At 38.7% G+C, this 15,773-nt stretch overlaps 1 protein-coding gene across 2 annotated transcripts; it reads left to right on the top strand.

Annotated features, from left to right (window-relative positions):
• Positions 1–158: 158 nt before the first annotated feature.
• On the top strand, positions 159–14,304 carry RMDN1 (regulator of microtubule dynamics 1). 2 transcript variants are annotated; one of them, XM_081325298.1, is made up of 10 exons: positions 159–402; positions 1,667–1,784; positions 5,656–5,743; positions 6,351–6,510; positions 7,780–7,869; positions 9,086–9,141; positions 11,547–11,634; positions 12,045–12,075; positions 12,864–12,997; positions 14,135–14,304. In XM_081325298.1, exons 1-10 carry the CDS (start codon positions 259–261, stop codon positions 14,171–14,173), a joined length of 948 nt encoding a protein of 315 aa, XP_081181424.1. In that variant the 5' UTR covers positions 159–258; the 3' UTR covers positions 14,174–14,304. The 2 variants fall into 2 exon arrangements, with proteins under 2 accessions (XP_081181424.1, XP_081181425.1); XM_081325299.1 differs by lacking the exons at positions 12,864–12,997; positions 14,135–14,304 and having other exon boundaries at positions 11,934–12,069.
• The last annotated feature ends 1,469 nt before the right edge of the window (positions 14,305–15,773 follow it).

Here is a 15,773-nt window from a genome sequence, read left to right as displayed (position 1 = left end):
CTTTGAAGATTTCTAGACTTCAACTCCCAGAATTCCCCTGCCAGTTGATTGCCAAGGAAGAGAGGAATGAATGCAACTTGAACCTTGTTCCTTCCGGACTTTTTTTTAGAAGGGAACATGGGGCTTTTCCGGTGTAGATCACGGAGATGTAAAAACGCCGTGGAGGAGTTGAACAGGCAGTTCCTGTTTCTGGCTTATGCGAGGAAAGGGCGATTTGGGGAGGAAGGGCGGAAAAAATAGCAAGGAAACGTTTTTGTGATGGCGCTGGGGAGGACTGCAGTGCGATGCTGGCTTCGGAGCTGCTGTTTCTGGGAGACCCGTTTCTTTTGCGAGGGCACAAGAACGAAATCCGGCTGCAGCCGTCAACTTTCTTTAGGTCGTGGAGGGAAAAGGGGAGTCGAGGTATGATTGGTTTATAGGCCCATCACTTCTAATCCTCTCCTGTGTAGGGCCCGAGTTTGTTCCGGAAAAGGAGAAGATGATAGATAGGTCTTGGTGTGTTTTTTTTTGGGGGGGGGGGAAGCGTGGCTCTCTTAAATGTTTTTTTTAATCTGTCTTCCCTTCTCCCCGTTAATTACTCCTTCATACTTAAGCCTGTGAGGGTGAGCTGCGATACTCTTTTTGCGAGCTTCCTAACTTGCTGAGCGGGAAAAATCAGAAAAATTAGGATAATAAACCTGTGGTTTTTCTTGGAGAAAAATATATGGCATTTTTGGGAATGTTTGCTTTACTGAGAAGCAGGTCATAAAGAGATTTTAAAAATCATCCTTACTGACGTGATGCTTTCAAATTGTTCTTAACGTCTGTGTTTTATTGTTGTGTAGTATTTTGTTCTTGGACAAATATCCCCTCCCCCTGAGGGAGGGAGGGAGGGAGGGAGAATGGTTGTCCAAACAACTAGGAGGGTTTCATGGTTTTATTGTTGTTTTATACCTTCAAGTCAGTGTTGACTCCTGACAATGGCCTGGCTAGTTCTACAGTTTTCTTGGTAAGATTTCCAGAAGTGATTTCCCATTACCTCCTTCCTAGGCTGAGGGAAAGATTAAGAGGAATGACTGGAGATCAGTTGGCTTTGTACCTAAGGCAGAACTAGTAAACTGGTAATTTCAGGCCACGCTTTGACTTATGTGTTTGTACTTATGTTCTCCTAGATGAGTGCAATAGAAAGAATCAGAATCCATTTTCTAAAATTTCTTAGAAAACCTTAAACATTGTAAAGTTCATGATTAGAATGCCTGCTTGGTTTTAAATACCTATTTTTCATGGATGCTAACAGGAGGAAAAGGTACACTTGATACTTAAGGTCTTTAAGCTTACAATATTTTGTTTCATTGTAAACAAGATGCCCTGATAAAATGGTCACAACTGAGAGAGAACCAAAGGTAGCAATGAATTATTTGGGGGGCAAAAATATAGAGTTTATCAACAGAATGAGCTAAAGAGTTGTGACATACAATAGGTAGCTTTTAACACACTGAAAGATGTGAAGTTATATATACCATTAAAAAATGATCCTAATTCCATATTATATTAAGCCACAATATGACTTACCCTAGTGCTCAATACCAAAGCTCAGATTCCACCTTTAGCCCACTTTGTGAACATATATGCTTAGATAAAAAAATGGCATCAGATTTGTAAATAGCTATGTTGAATTTTTTATTAGGTGTTTGAAAAATCCAGAATTTTCAGAAGAGGATTTATATTCTCAGCATTGTCTTACTTGGGATACAACACTTATCTAGTAATTTCTCAGTCTGCTATGGTTTGGGCTGATGTGAAAGGTAAGAAAAAATTCTAAAAATGCACAATTGTCAAATCCCATCCTCCATTGCTAAAATATAATTGATTTTTTTTTGTTGTTATTAGAGGAAGGACTGAGTATGGCTGTTGGTAAAAAATACAACTTGTTTTCTCTCTGTGCTATTTACTTATAAATCAAATTTATAAAGCCATACAACTCATCAGAACTCTGGTGGCATACAGGTTATATAATACAATACAGTACAAAATGGTACAATACAATAAAACTATAACCAGGGAAACAACAAACCCAGTAGAAAACACACACCTAATCCACCTTACCTAAGGCCAGGAGGAAAAGCCAGGTCTTCAGTATACAATAAAAGGATAGCAAGGTCAAAGTTATCCTATGGGGAATATCAAGTGGAAAAGGGTATTTGATGGTTCTGAGGCCTGGCTCTGAAGTGACTCAGTGAAGAAAAAATCAGCCTTGCAAATATTTAGATACTGATTTTGTTTTCTAAAATGAAAAGGGGAATATCAGCCTGACGTTTCATTCTTTCAATCAGTTCAGTATTTTAAAATCCTGAAGGTTTAAGGAATCCATTTCACCCCTCATACCCTATACCACGGGTCGGCACCCCGCGGCTCCGGAGCCGCATGTGGCTCTTTGAGCCGTCTCCTGCGGCTCTTTGAGCCGTCTCCTGCGGCTCCCAGCCGCCCGGTGCGCGCACACCTCTTCGAACGGGCAGTGGTGCGCGCGCACCTCTCCAAATGGAGAGTGGCACCGCCCGTTTGGAGAGGTGCGCGCGTACCTCCGCGCGAACGGGCAGCGGCGCGGCTCTTTGAGAAAGCTGCCGCGGCCCGTCTACAAAGCTGCCGAAAGCGGCAGCTTTGCAGACGGGCCGCAGCAGCTTTCCCAAGAAGCGGCGCCGCTGCCCATTCCGAGAGGTGCACGCGCACCTCTCCGAATGACCGTAGGTGCGCACGTACCTCCGCGCGAACGGGCAGTGGCGCCGCTTCTTGGGAAAGCTGCCGCGGCCTGTCTGCAAAGCTGCCGCCTCCGCTCCCTTCCTTCGCCCGGTCTGCTTTTCCAACCTCACTTCCCTCCCTGCCAAAGCTCCTCCTTTTCTACTCAAACCGATTTTTGGGGTTCCTCGGCTTACACCCCTTGGCGAGAGACCCCAAACGTCCCTTTCTCGCCGCTCCTCCCTCCCTGCCCGCAGAGGCTCTTGCCCTCCCCTGGCTCGTTCAATGGGGGGAATAGGTCGGGTACCCCTTTCCCCCCCGAGAACGACACATGTAAATCTGAAAACGACCCCGGCAAGCTTCGCGCAAAGCCGCCAGGCAGACCCACGAGCTGGGGCTCAGAGCCAGCAACTGGAGGGGAAGAAAAAGACGGCGCCGTCTGAGGAGTCTCTTCGGCTATCTTGCTCTGCCCGTCTCCCGCTTGAAAGAACCTCCTCAGCGGATCGGTGCGGTGAAGAGGCCGGGCTTCCTTCGGGGGCCCTTTCATTCCTGTACAAGGGGGAAGGGGAACTCTGTGCTTTTGTGTGTGCGTGTGTGTGGCCCATCTGCAAAGCTGCCGAGGAAGGAGAAGCGGGATACTGGTTGGGTGGGGGAGCGGCAAAAGCAGGGGGGGAGAGAGAGAGAGAGAGACGGCTCCGCCTTTGGTTCCCCCTCCTAAAGCACAGGGGCGCTAGAGAAAGTTTGGAGTTGGGTAAGGAAGCGCAAAATTCAGGAAGGAAAGCGGGGCAGCGGGAGAACCGGGAGCATTGGGGGGGTGGAGGGGAGCGATTACTGTCGCTACTAAAACGAGGGCTGGCCACTCCGCTGGCGCGAGCGTGCCTGTCCTGCTCTCTTTCTCTTCCAAGCGGCGCTGCTCAGCGGAGACGGCGACGATGACCTCGGAGTCACAGCCTAGGAATGCTAAGAATGCGGGGTGGCTGCCGGCAGTGGAAGGCAGGAAACATCGGGGCTTGAGATCTCGCTTTCCCCCCCCTCTTCCTCCCTCTCTCGTGCTTTACATACACACACACGCACACACACATAAAAGCACAGAGAGTTCCCCTTCCCCCTTGTACAGGAATGAAAGGCCCCCCGAAGGAAGCCCGGAGACCTGCCGCGTTCGTCAAACATTGACGAACACGGCAGCTGTGGAAACGGGATAGCGGCGGTTTGGAGAGTGCGCGCGCACCTCTCCCAAGGACGGCGGCGGCTTTCTGATGCCTCCGGCTGGAATCGCACCCGTTAGCAGCAGCGTCAGGAGCGTCCGCCGGGGCAAACGAGGGGAAGGGCGGCTCCCCCAGCCTCGCAGATCCTCGGGAGCGGCAAGGACCGGGTTTCTACTCGGAGGGAGGGGGGAGCGCAGCTCGCACGGTCCGGCTTCGTCCTCTGGCCCGGCCCAAACGCCGCCTCTCTTGCCCCCTGCGCCGGGGCCAGGGGCCAGGCTGGGCACGCGAGGCGTTCCCCTCCCGCAGGGCAGCCGCGGAGCAGACAAAGAACGGAGGGATGTGCTCCCTCCTTCTGCCCCCCTCCGGAAAAGCGGGCGGGGGGCGGGCTTCCTGGCCGGGCTTCTTTGGGATGCTGGCGCCTGAACAAAGGGCGGGAACCGCCCAAGGTGGGCTGCAGCAACTCGCTTCTCTGCCCCCCCTCCAGGCAAGCGGGGCTTCGTCCCCCGCCTCTCCGGACCTGCCCGCGGCGCTCCGACCCTCCCACTTTTGAAAGCTGCTGTTCTTAGGACAAAAGCCCCCGTTGCCCCCTCCCCCCTGCGCGCGCCGGCCTGGCCCCATTTGCCGAACACGGCAGGTCTCCGGACGGGACGGCGCGCACCTCCCCAAAGGGGAGATCCGTCACTGCGCAGGTGCCTCCCATTTTGCGCATGCACAAAATGTTTTTGCGCATGCGCGTGAGTGGACGCACGCGCGCGCACTTTTTGCGGCTCCCACTTTTTTATTTGTGTGATGGAACCGGTTCTGAGTGGCTCTTTTCCTTTTTCCGGTTGCCGAACCCTGCCCTATACTTAAGAGGAGAGTCTGAAAATATTGGACCCATCTTCGAGAGATCTTGGAAACTGCAAATAATGTTGCAGACTATAATTTTGTATGCTTTTAGCTCTCTTAAACAACTTTGAAGCTCAGTAATTAGTTATGTATTTAAATGAATCAAATAGAAGGACTTTATTTAGAAAAATATTGATGAGATGGAAGCTCAGCCATAAGATGATTATTCAGATGAAGATTGGCACAGGTATCAAGATTGATATAGAATTTGTGGCTGATGGATAGTTTAAAATGTATATAAAGTGGATTTTGCATATTTTGTTTCTTTACAAAGTTTATATTATTGTAAATACATATATAAAAATCATATTTAACTTATTAACATATTTATTCAAAAACCTGCTATATTCCTTCTCTGGCTGACTCTTCCTTTTATATATTGTCTAATACTTATGTCTTTCCTTTGGGTCAGAGTCCCCTAACCTTTCAGGGTTGGTTTTGTGGGAGGGGTAAATGTGGACGCAAGCGGGGCTGTGAGCAGTCGTGGCGACACTCACACGAATGGAACCACAAATGCCTGCAACGCTCGCCTGAATAGGGTTGTGTGTACATGTGTGCATCTGTCAGCCACTCATGCGGCCCAGTGGCCAATAGGCCACGGCCCAGTGGTGGGGCGTAGCCCACAGGTTAGGAATCCCTGCTTTGGGTTGTTTGTGCCAATAATACAATAGAGCTGTTGATAGAAATGTGTTTTGACTACCATGATGCTACGTCTATTAAAACCGTCTTCTATTCCTGACTTGTAACATTAGTATGTCTGTATGCAGTGACATGAAATAGTTTTCTATTAAATAATACCTGCTTCACAGATGGGCATATTCACTGAATTCTTGTTTTATTATATCATAAGTTGATGAAATCCTAGATCAAGCAGACTATCTCTATGGTAGTGGAGAAACCCAAAAGCTTTATCAGTTGCTGAGTGAACACAAGAACAGGTACAGTATGCTATTTCGGCATGTTCTAATGTGTGCCATGGCATAGAGCACACAGCTATGATACAAAATCACTAGATACATGGAAGGGTTAAAATCAGAGTTTTAGAATACACTATAGTGGACCTTTTGAGTCCTTTACTCTCATTTAAAAAACAACTTTTTCTTCTAATTGCTTTCAATGGAAAACAAAACACTCAAAATGAAATAATATCACATCAATACATGGCACTATGCACTGAGCAATAAAACAGTTTGAAGTTCTAAGATCAATTTTTAAATGCATTTAAGGAGATTGGGAATTGGTTCATAAAAACTTACTCTGGGTAAATTTGAATATCCCCAGACTTTAATTTCTGGAATTGATTACACTTGTAGAGTACCTCTACTTTCACTAGATACAGTTGTCTGCAAAATACCCATTAATTACAATTATTATAGTCTCATGCAGTGTTGTGTTACTAAATTGCTTTAAATTGTTTTATTTTATATAAGGTTCTCCCACAGAACTATTGTTTGGTAGTAAATGTGTAATAAATATGTCTTTACATTGAGACCTTACTATGGTACATCATAATCAAAACATCCTGTTATATATGTTAATATGTAGTGAAAATGCACAAGTGTTGTGGCGTCTGGCACGAGCTTTACGAGACCTTGCTCAGCTTAGTCAAACTTCAGCAGAAAAAAAGAAGCAGCTGGCTTATGAAGCCCTTGATTATGCAAAGAAGGCACTTGAGAAAGACAACACTTGTTATAACGTACACAAGGTCAGACAAATAATTTACATTTTGTAGAAATTTGAAAGGAAAATTGCAACAGTTCTTTCATATCTTAAATAATAAACTTATATTCAGTTCATTTAATTAGTATACAGTAATTATGCAGAAATTATCATTTCAAAACATCCTTACCAAATGAATTGAGATCAGAAAGTTCCAGAAACTGTAGCTGCAGTAATAGTCCTACTGACTTGTTTTAAAGTAGATACAATATTATTGAAAATATTGGAACTAGTGATACATACTAAGATACTCAAAGGCAAAAGGATGCAGAAGTAGCTACATGATCCCAAGAAAAGATTTGGTTGCTTTAAAAGATGAAGATACATATAACTTAGGTATCCCTGCATGTTCCAGAGCACTCTTTTGCTTTTTTGCTTTTAAAACACAAGTGTTGCATAGTGTAACATAAATCATAGAAGAGTAATTGAACTAAATTATTGCCAGTTATTTTTTATTTCAAGTTTTAATTTTAAAGGGCTAGAATGGCTTAGGCGGTTATAGATAGTCATGTCCTGTTTAAGTGTGAACCTGTCTAGACATTAAAATAGAATTTCTTTTAAATGTCTATTCCCCCTCCCCCCGGAAACCTGTCTGAATGTAGAATGTGGGAAAGGTTCTTCACTCTTCCAAAATTATATAAATTATTCTCTCAGGACTTTTATGCAATCTTTACTTGGTTTAAAACCTCCTTCAGCTTGGACTTTTAAGAAATTGTATGCCATTCAATTTAGTTTTAACTATAGTTCATTTTGGGGACGCGGTGGCTCAGTGGGTTAGGACGCTGAGCTTGTCGATCAGAAGGTCGGCAGTTTGGCAGGGTCGAATTCCGAGTGCCGCGTAACAGAGTGAGCGCCTGTTACTCGTCCCAGCTTCTGCCAACCTAGCAGTTCGAAAGCACGTAAAAATGCAAGTAGAAAAATAGGGACCACTACGGTGGGAAGGTAACAGCGTTCCGTGCGCCTTTGGCGTCCAGTCATGCCGGCCACATGACCACGGAGACGTCCTCGGACAAGCGCTGGCTCTTCGGCTTTGAAACGGAGATGAGCACCGGCCCCTAGAGTCGGAAACGACTAGCACGCATGTGCGGGGGAACCTTTACCTTTACCTTTATAGTTCATTTTAGAGAGTTAACCACCTAGCATTCTCTATTGACTGCAGCTTCAAATAACAATTCTTTGTGTAGGATGGTTAAAAATGTATTTATTGTCAGTATGATGATTTCATATTGCTAAATAATCTATTCTTTTTATTTAGTGGTATGCAATCTGCCTTAGTGATGTGGGAGATTATGAAGGAATAAAGAACAAAATTGCTAGTGCTTTTGTTATAAAAGAACATTTCCAGGTATTTAAAATTATCAACTTTTGTATTAATCTTAACTTGCCACACAAACCTGAACATGATCGAAGAGCAATTTATGATGCAGAATGAATTAGAAACTGAAATGTTTTTAATTGTTGTATTATATATGAATCATTGAATTGTCATTGTCTTCATTAATAGGGAATGCATAAAATATTTTAATGGCTTTTTGTCTAACATATACAAAAATACATTTTTGTTTCAAAAATGATCCAAAAATGTAACATTTTTGAAGCCTACATTGGATACATTTAAATATAAAGGAACCAAAGAAGGGTAAGAAAAGGCAGGGTCAGCATGAATTTAGAATATCCTTTGTATTTTTGAAGTCTTGCCATTCTTCTTCTAGAGGCAGTAATTTATGCTTGCTGCATGCTTGCTGAGGAATACAGTTCTAGTCCCAGGAGCCTGACACTTCTGTAGTCTAGGTTTTACATTTTTATCCTTTTCAGTGTGATTAATAAACCACTTTGTTTTAAGGGGTGTTGAAATAACAAACATAAGGAGCAGTTTAAACTTTTCAAACTATAATTTCATGAAGTAGGAAATTAACATTTATTTGTTTAATTAATTTTTAAAATATAGAGCAGAAAAGACTAACTCATCTCAATATATTTGTTTATTTGGCCATTTTCCCTCTCTTAATCCATGCTTTAAACGTTGTTTGTGTATGGCTTGTATTGAGTTCACTAAAGCTCAGCCATATTACATGTTTTCAGAATTCACTATTTCTAATGGTCTCTACCTTTTCTTGCAAACCACCCTGAGATACTTGAATTAGGTTGTTGAACGCACAGATATAAATCAGAGAGTACCTGTTGACCATTGTATATCCCTGATTATAATTTTTTTCATGTTTCCTTTTTCCTTCAACTATATCTTTCAGAAGGATATTTGTATTTTCAAACATAGTTTTGTGAGCTTGAACAGAGAAAGTTGGATGCCAGCAGACTTAACTTAATGTTAGCTTTCAACCATCAGGATGTAAATGTGATCTGTACAAGATACAGATAGATATGTGCACTAAATATTAAGGATATTTCTCCCTAAACCATATGAAATTCATTACTTTTTTCAGACAAAGATATACAAAATGTAATTTCATTATTGCTGGGGATTAGATAAGGGGGAAGGTAGGAGTTATGGAGATAAATATTAAGCAATGATGAATAAAAGCTTTTGTGGGTTTTTTAAACAGAAAGCAGTTGATCTGAATCCAAAGGATGCTACTTCACTTCATCTTATGGGCGTTTGGTAAGACAATCTTTTTAAACAAAATTATATTTGAAATGCCAACATTTTTGTCTGATAATGTGAAGTAATTGTACAATGTTTTTAGTATTTGCAATAAGTTCTTGAACAAATGAACTACCTTGTCAGCATTGTTTTATAATATATGTAACATTATGTATAAATTAAAGCAATATGTCTCCACTAGTTGTGTTTTAAAAACATTGTATTTGATCTATCCTCTTTTCCTTCTAATTAAGAAATAACAGTATCTCTCACTTGATCCTTCAGGTTTTCTAAAGGTACATTCATTCCCCCTGTAACTTGGTCTATTGATCTTGCCTTCAGTGATTACTACATTTCAACTTTTGTTAGCCCTAGCTAACATGACAATCATAAGGGATCAGGGACTTGTATATGATAGCATTCGGAAGATCACATATTTCCCCACTCCAGTTTTTACCTAATGGTTAAAGATTGCATTTATTATTCATTAGCATTTACTTTCCTGATCAAGTATCATAAGTGTTGTCTCTTGCTGTAACTTATTGACTGATTTACATCCTAGGTGCAATATTTTGCTCAAAACCTTTTTAAAAAGACCTTTTCTTCCCTAATGTTGAGAAGCTCCAAACTAAGTAGCACCACATCTTAAAGATCTGCAAATACAATGATTAATATGCTTGTCTTAAAGGGCTAAAGAAGACACAATGAAACAGATACAGGCTTTGATTTGTTAGTCATGTTATTAGCAGTTTGAGTATTGGCCAAGCCTTATCCAAGTAAATGAAGACTTTTACGATTCAGTTTCAGCATTCTTTCATGAATAAATCTCCCCCAACTTCTCTAAGCATACTCTTGTACACTTCAGGTATTTTTCTCTAGACTTGCATTTGTTCTCAAAACATTCTTAGTAAGCAAATCTTTATTTATTTATTCCATTTCTATAGCTGCCCATCTTGATTCAGTTAGTTCTAAAATCATAAAAACAAGTTACAAATTATTCATATAGGCAACCAAACATTATCATAACTGCATAAAAATTAACAGTGCAACACAATACAATATCAAGATCATGTGAAGTATTAATACCACTTTACAATGCCTTGGTAAGGCCACACTTGGAATACTGCATCCAGTTTTGGTCACCACAATGTAAAAAAGATGTTGAGACTAGAAAGAGTACAGAGAAGAGCAACAAAGATGATTGGGGGACTGGAGGCTAAAACATATAGGGAACAGTTGCTGGAATTGGGTATGTGTAGTTTAACAAAGAGAAGGGCGAGGGGTGACATGATAGCAGTGTTCCAATATCTCAGGGACTGCCACAAAGAAGAGGGAGTCAAGCTATTCTCCAAAGCGCCTGAAGGCAAGACAAGAAGCAATGGATGGAAACTAACCAAAGAGAGAAGCAACCTAGAACTAAGGAGAAATTTTCTGCCAATTAGAACAATTAATCAGTGGAACAACCTTCCTCCAGAAGCTGTGAATGCTCCAACACTAGAAGTTTTTAAGAAGAAACTGGACAGCCATTTGTCTGAAATGGTATAGGGTTTCCTGCCTGAGAAGGGGGTTGGACTAGATGAGCACCAAGATCCCTTCCAACTTTATTCTTATTAATATGATGTGTGCTAACTACATATCTTCTTAATAGATATTTCTTCCATCTATCTTCAACCCTGGCTAAGGATCATCTAGTCAAGTGTCCCCACAATTGGGTGTATTTGTTCCTCTTTGGCACTTTTCTTCAGCAATTCTTGAATGCTTTGGTGAGTCTTATCCTAATCTCACCCAGCATTCCCAAAATCTTAATTAAATGTTCATTTAATCAAATGTTAATTTGCCAGCCAATTTTAATCTGGACAGCAATAATTATTCTGTCTTCAACAATTATTCAAATAGCTAGTCTGTTTATATTAACTGTCAGCCTGATCTTTCATTGACCAGTTTCTTCTCTCTAATCTTGACTTATTGTCCTGGAGGTTTCTAATACTTTATGCCAACTTTATACCTGCCTTTCCTCTTCTACTGAATTAATCCTATTCTTATAACTTACCTAGCAAGCATAGCATAGATCCAGAAGGGAATGTATTTGGCTTACTTTCCCTAGTCTCAAAATCACTTCAGAGTAAATATTCATATACTTATCTAACTAGCCAAGTCAAAATGTTTGGAAATCAAAAAAATAGTTTTCATACTACAAAAAAAAAACAAACAGCCAGTGAGGCCTTTCTTCACTTAAGTGACATAACTTACAGCCTTCTCTAGTTGCTCTTTAGCAGTGATCTGGAAGTATAGTAGTAAGTTAGGCATACACCTTTCTAGAGTTGGGTTAAAGTTAGACTTCACTGACTTTCTCTAGTCATGTGATTTTAAATATTGTGACCTTAGGAGATATACTTAATAAATACATTTTCCGTATGTTACAGGTGCTACACATTTGCTGATATGCCATGGTATCAGAGGAATATAGCTACTGTTTTATTCTCAACACCGCCTAGTTCTACCTATGAAGAAGTATGTGTCCCACTAATATTTTATATAGCTTTTTTGGTGTATTATCCTTTAAAACAATGAACGAAAAACAGATGGAAAGCTTAGTCCTTATAAGCTGTGAGACTATAGTGTCAGGCAGTATATTTTTGGATAAAACTTGAGATTCTGAAAAATAAATGTACCATCTACTAAATGACTAACAACATATTGATATAATAATATACAAGCTATTTCATAAAATACATAAAATAAGTTTACATTTGTAAATAAATATATCTTAAATATAAATGATAAAGCATAGCATTCCCTTTTCTCAACAGTATTTCTTAGAAAACACAAGTTACATTGCAGTTATTGAAGAATTTTAATTTTTGCTGGAAGGATTTGGATTACTTTAATAGTATTCTAATGTTAATACTAATGTCTTCTAGGCATTACAATACTTTCAAAAGGCTGAAAATGGTAAGTTACATAAGAAAGCATATCACACAACAATTTTGAAATCAAATTTAAAATATGTTAGATACTATATGAAAGTATAAAATATTTACAGCATATAAAACAAGGATATAGATAAATGAAAGTTATTAAAATTCTCTTCGCCTATATCTAATGATATATTTACCGAGGTATCAATGTAGTGTTAAAAAATTAGCATCTCTAGTCATTGGGGGAAATACTCAATTTTTAAATTAGAAAACACAGTGTTTCAATAGGGATGTTAAAAAATAATTGTTTGATAAAATCATCCCAAGAGCATTTACGAGTTTATTATGTTAAAACAAACATTTCTTCTTTGTTTATAAAAATGTTTCTATTGATCATGAGAAGATAAAAATTAATTAAAACCACTTATTTATACATTATAAAGTGCTCTGAAGAGGAATGTGAAATGTTTCAGTCATAAATGAACTTGCATCGGAATTTGCATTATAAAAATGTATATTGAAGTGATTTTCATATTGATGAACAGAAGCAAAGTAATTTTCATCTTAAAAATGTATTGAACAATTTAATATAAATGGTATATATATAGATTTAATACAGAATGTAGATCTAGGGATATGAAATGAAAACATTACAGTGCAGATAGAACCAAATATCCTTTACCACCCAGTAAAAAGTAGCACTTAATCTCTCTCTTCTATATATGTACTAAGATTATGCTTAACTTTTTAAAATGTTAGAGGCAAATAAGCTTTACATTATAAATTAAAAACAAAGTTTTTTGTTTGTTTTTATTTCTGTAGTTGAACCAAATTTCTATAGTAAAAACTTGCTGTTCTTAGGAAAGACATACATGAAATTAAATAATAAAAAGATGGCCCTTCTCTGGCTAACAAAAGCTAGAGATAGGCTACTACATACAGAGGAAGATAAGCAGGTAAGCTATTTTCACAGTCAGATACGTTTATATAGAAAAAACGTTTTCAAGTATTCTTGGGCTAGAACTGAACCTACATAAGTGCTTTCATTAGCTTCACACTGTAGCCTAAAGCTGTGTTTCCTGATCTTGGTAATATATTGTCTTACTTTCAGAACTAACCAGCCAATATGGCCTTTGCTGAGAGTAATCATCTCAGGGTTACTGGGAACTCGACAGCTTTAAGTTTAATAAATTATTAATCTAAAGAAATCTTGGAAATTGAAATATTGAAATAAGTCATATTTTTTTATGAAATGTTAGATTGGTAACCGACTATCAAATGATTGTAGAAATGTTAGATCTGGTGTATTATGAACATTGTTAATAAGCATTATTAATGTTTTTCATCAAAACTAAGTTTTACGATTGATGGTTAGAATAATTTCCTGTAGATTTCTCTGTCCCTTTTTCAGGGGAAAAGAATTGAATAGGTTGAAAAAGATTTCATAAACTTGATATGGTACTCTAGTTGGGTTCCACTGTACTTCTTTGTGAGAATTTTACCTGGAAGCTTGACTTGTCAGTTTTATTTTATAGCAGCCCTGTGGTAAACTGATTTGAGTGATGATTATTGGCTCAAGTTTGTAACTAAGCGTAAACTTGAAACCAGCTCTCAGTGCCCAATGTTTGTTTTAACATCTCTGTATTCCAGTTTGTATACCAATACCATTTTGTATACCAATTGCTGTTCACATTAAAAAGAAATGCAGCAAAAAAACCCATACAAAAATAAAAACAAGATGTTTTTTTTAAGATGGTACTATCAAATTAAATTGGGGAAGGCTCAGTAAAAAAGCCTGGCCTTTGAGAGCGGATATAAATGCAGTAAAAAGAGAGCCAGTCTGATTTCCAGAGGGAGGCTACCTTCATATTGCATCAGTTTCTATCTGATCTAATCCTGGAGATCAATGTCTGCATAGACTGCTAAACGTTTGGTTCTCAAACGTTATTGAACTTATCCAGTTTCTTCACTGTTAATCCTCTATTTTCTTTAAAAAATAACCAAAAGCAAATTAGCAGAACAGAATTAATTAACTATTTTTACATGATTTGCATGCTGTATCACGTGATTTTTTTTTACTTCTATTGTTCCAGGTACAAAAAGAAGCTTTGGAACTACTAAATTCTATATGACACGATTACTCAAAATATATGAACTGATGAACTAAGAAACTAAGCAGAAAGCTAAACATTATATTGTGGTTCAAATTGGTTTATGAAGAAAAGAACTTTTAGAGAAGAATAAATTCCAGATTTTACTCACATTTACATCTACATCTATTAATCCATCTATATATATATGTCCAAAATGGAGACAAAAAATCAGGAAACAGTTATGAAATTGACAAGTATTCAGAAATTTTAATTTTAATTCCTATTTTTCTTGTTTAAACTGTTATTTCAATCATTGTCTAGCATATGAAGACATGGTTTTAGATACTTCATTTGGATAACCACTGTTTTTGTTTTGGACAATTTAGTAGGACAGAATATGCTTGCTTTTATATGTCAAAAGGATAATTAGGTAAGATATAGTTATAAGAATATGGTTAGAATGCAGTATTGCACGCTTACTCTGCCCACTGCCAGGAGTTCAATCCTGACAGGCCAAAGGTTGACTCAGCCTTCCATCCTTTCAAGGTTGGTAAAATGAGGACCCTGATTATTGAGGGCAATATGCTGACTGTAAACCACTTAGAGAGCTGTAAAGCACTATGAAGCTTATGTAAGTCTGAGTGCTATTGCTAATGCTATTGTTTACCTTTAACACATAAAGGTACTTTTAAGCACTATAGTGCTCAACTTACATTCTGGCTTGCAAGCAATATATGAATAATTTTTGAGCATTTTGGTTTCTGGCAAGGTTTAGTTGCAGCTTCCTTGATGCCTTTCACATCTTAATCATAGTTTCATAGAGGTAAAATCTGCTGCTTTTAAACAATACCCTTCATTTGCAACAGGGTACTTTTAAAATAAAAAGTACTTTTATATATAAAAAGACACCAAAAAAATCCCCATAAAGAAATATATAAATGAGAGAAATAAAAAATCAAAAACAGTATAGCTCAGTCTTGAAACGCAATATTAAACTATATAGATCGGTATCTCTTTTTTTAGGTCAGTAGAGTCAAGTCATAGCAAATCAGCTCAAGAATTTAAAACTAGAATGACACTTTTACTGTAAGTAAGATCATACTTATACTTCAATATGAAGAATTCTAAATTATACAAATAACTAATATCTACCTAAACAGTTCTCTTTATTTATTTTTTTAATAAAAATCCCTTTGTAGATTTGGAGTCGCCTAGGACACATTTGAATCTTGAAAGTAAGTCAAAAATTTTGGGTGCTGTTAATGTATCTGCATCAAATAGTGAAACTTTTTTTAAAAAAAAAAAACCTGAATATATATTTTTATAGCAAAGAGCTGACCCTATATGTTAAAAAGTTGAAAGTTTCAAGCTCCTATCCCCAAAGCCTCTGTGCCTATACACTTAGCTGTGCTTTTTATATTGTAGTTTGTTAGTTACCACCTAACTCCTATGGACAACCGTCTGTTAAATCCCAACATGTGTATGAGAAAGGGAACTTCTAAGTATCTGTTGCTTTTCTGGCAAATTATAAGGAAAAAATGACAGCATAGCTATATAGTGATTAGGAAAATAGCCTCTCTCTACCTTCTCCTTTGCGGGAAGGCAAATCAGCATCATAACTTATACAGAAATTGCCTTT

Source organism: Vipera berus (assembly GCF_964194415.1).
Source record: "Vipera berus genome assembly, chromosome: 3".
Taxonomy (NCBI): domain Eukaryota; kingdom Metazoa; phylum Chordata; class Lepidosauria; order Squamata; family Viperidae; genus Vipera; species Vipera berus.
The sequence above is the reverse complement of the archived record's forward strand: the minus strand, read 5'-3'. Positions and strand labels throughout refer to the sequence as shown.

Excerpts from the sequence above, each read along its gene's own strand:
- RMDN1 (XM_081325298.1), top strand. The coding sequence starts at position 259 with ATGGCGCTGGGGAGGACTGCAGTGCGATGCTGGCTTCGGAGCTGCTGT. Across the intron at positions 6,511-7,779 it reads CTTGTTATAACGTACACAAG|TGGTATGCAATCTGCCTTAG; the intron begins GTCAGACAAATA and ends CTTTTTATTTAG. Across the intron at positions 11,635-12,044 it reads CTAGTTCTACCTATGAAGAA|GCATTACAATACTTTCAAAA; the intron begins GTATGTGTCCCA and ends AATGTCTTCTAG.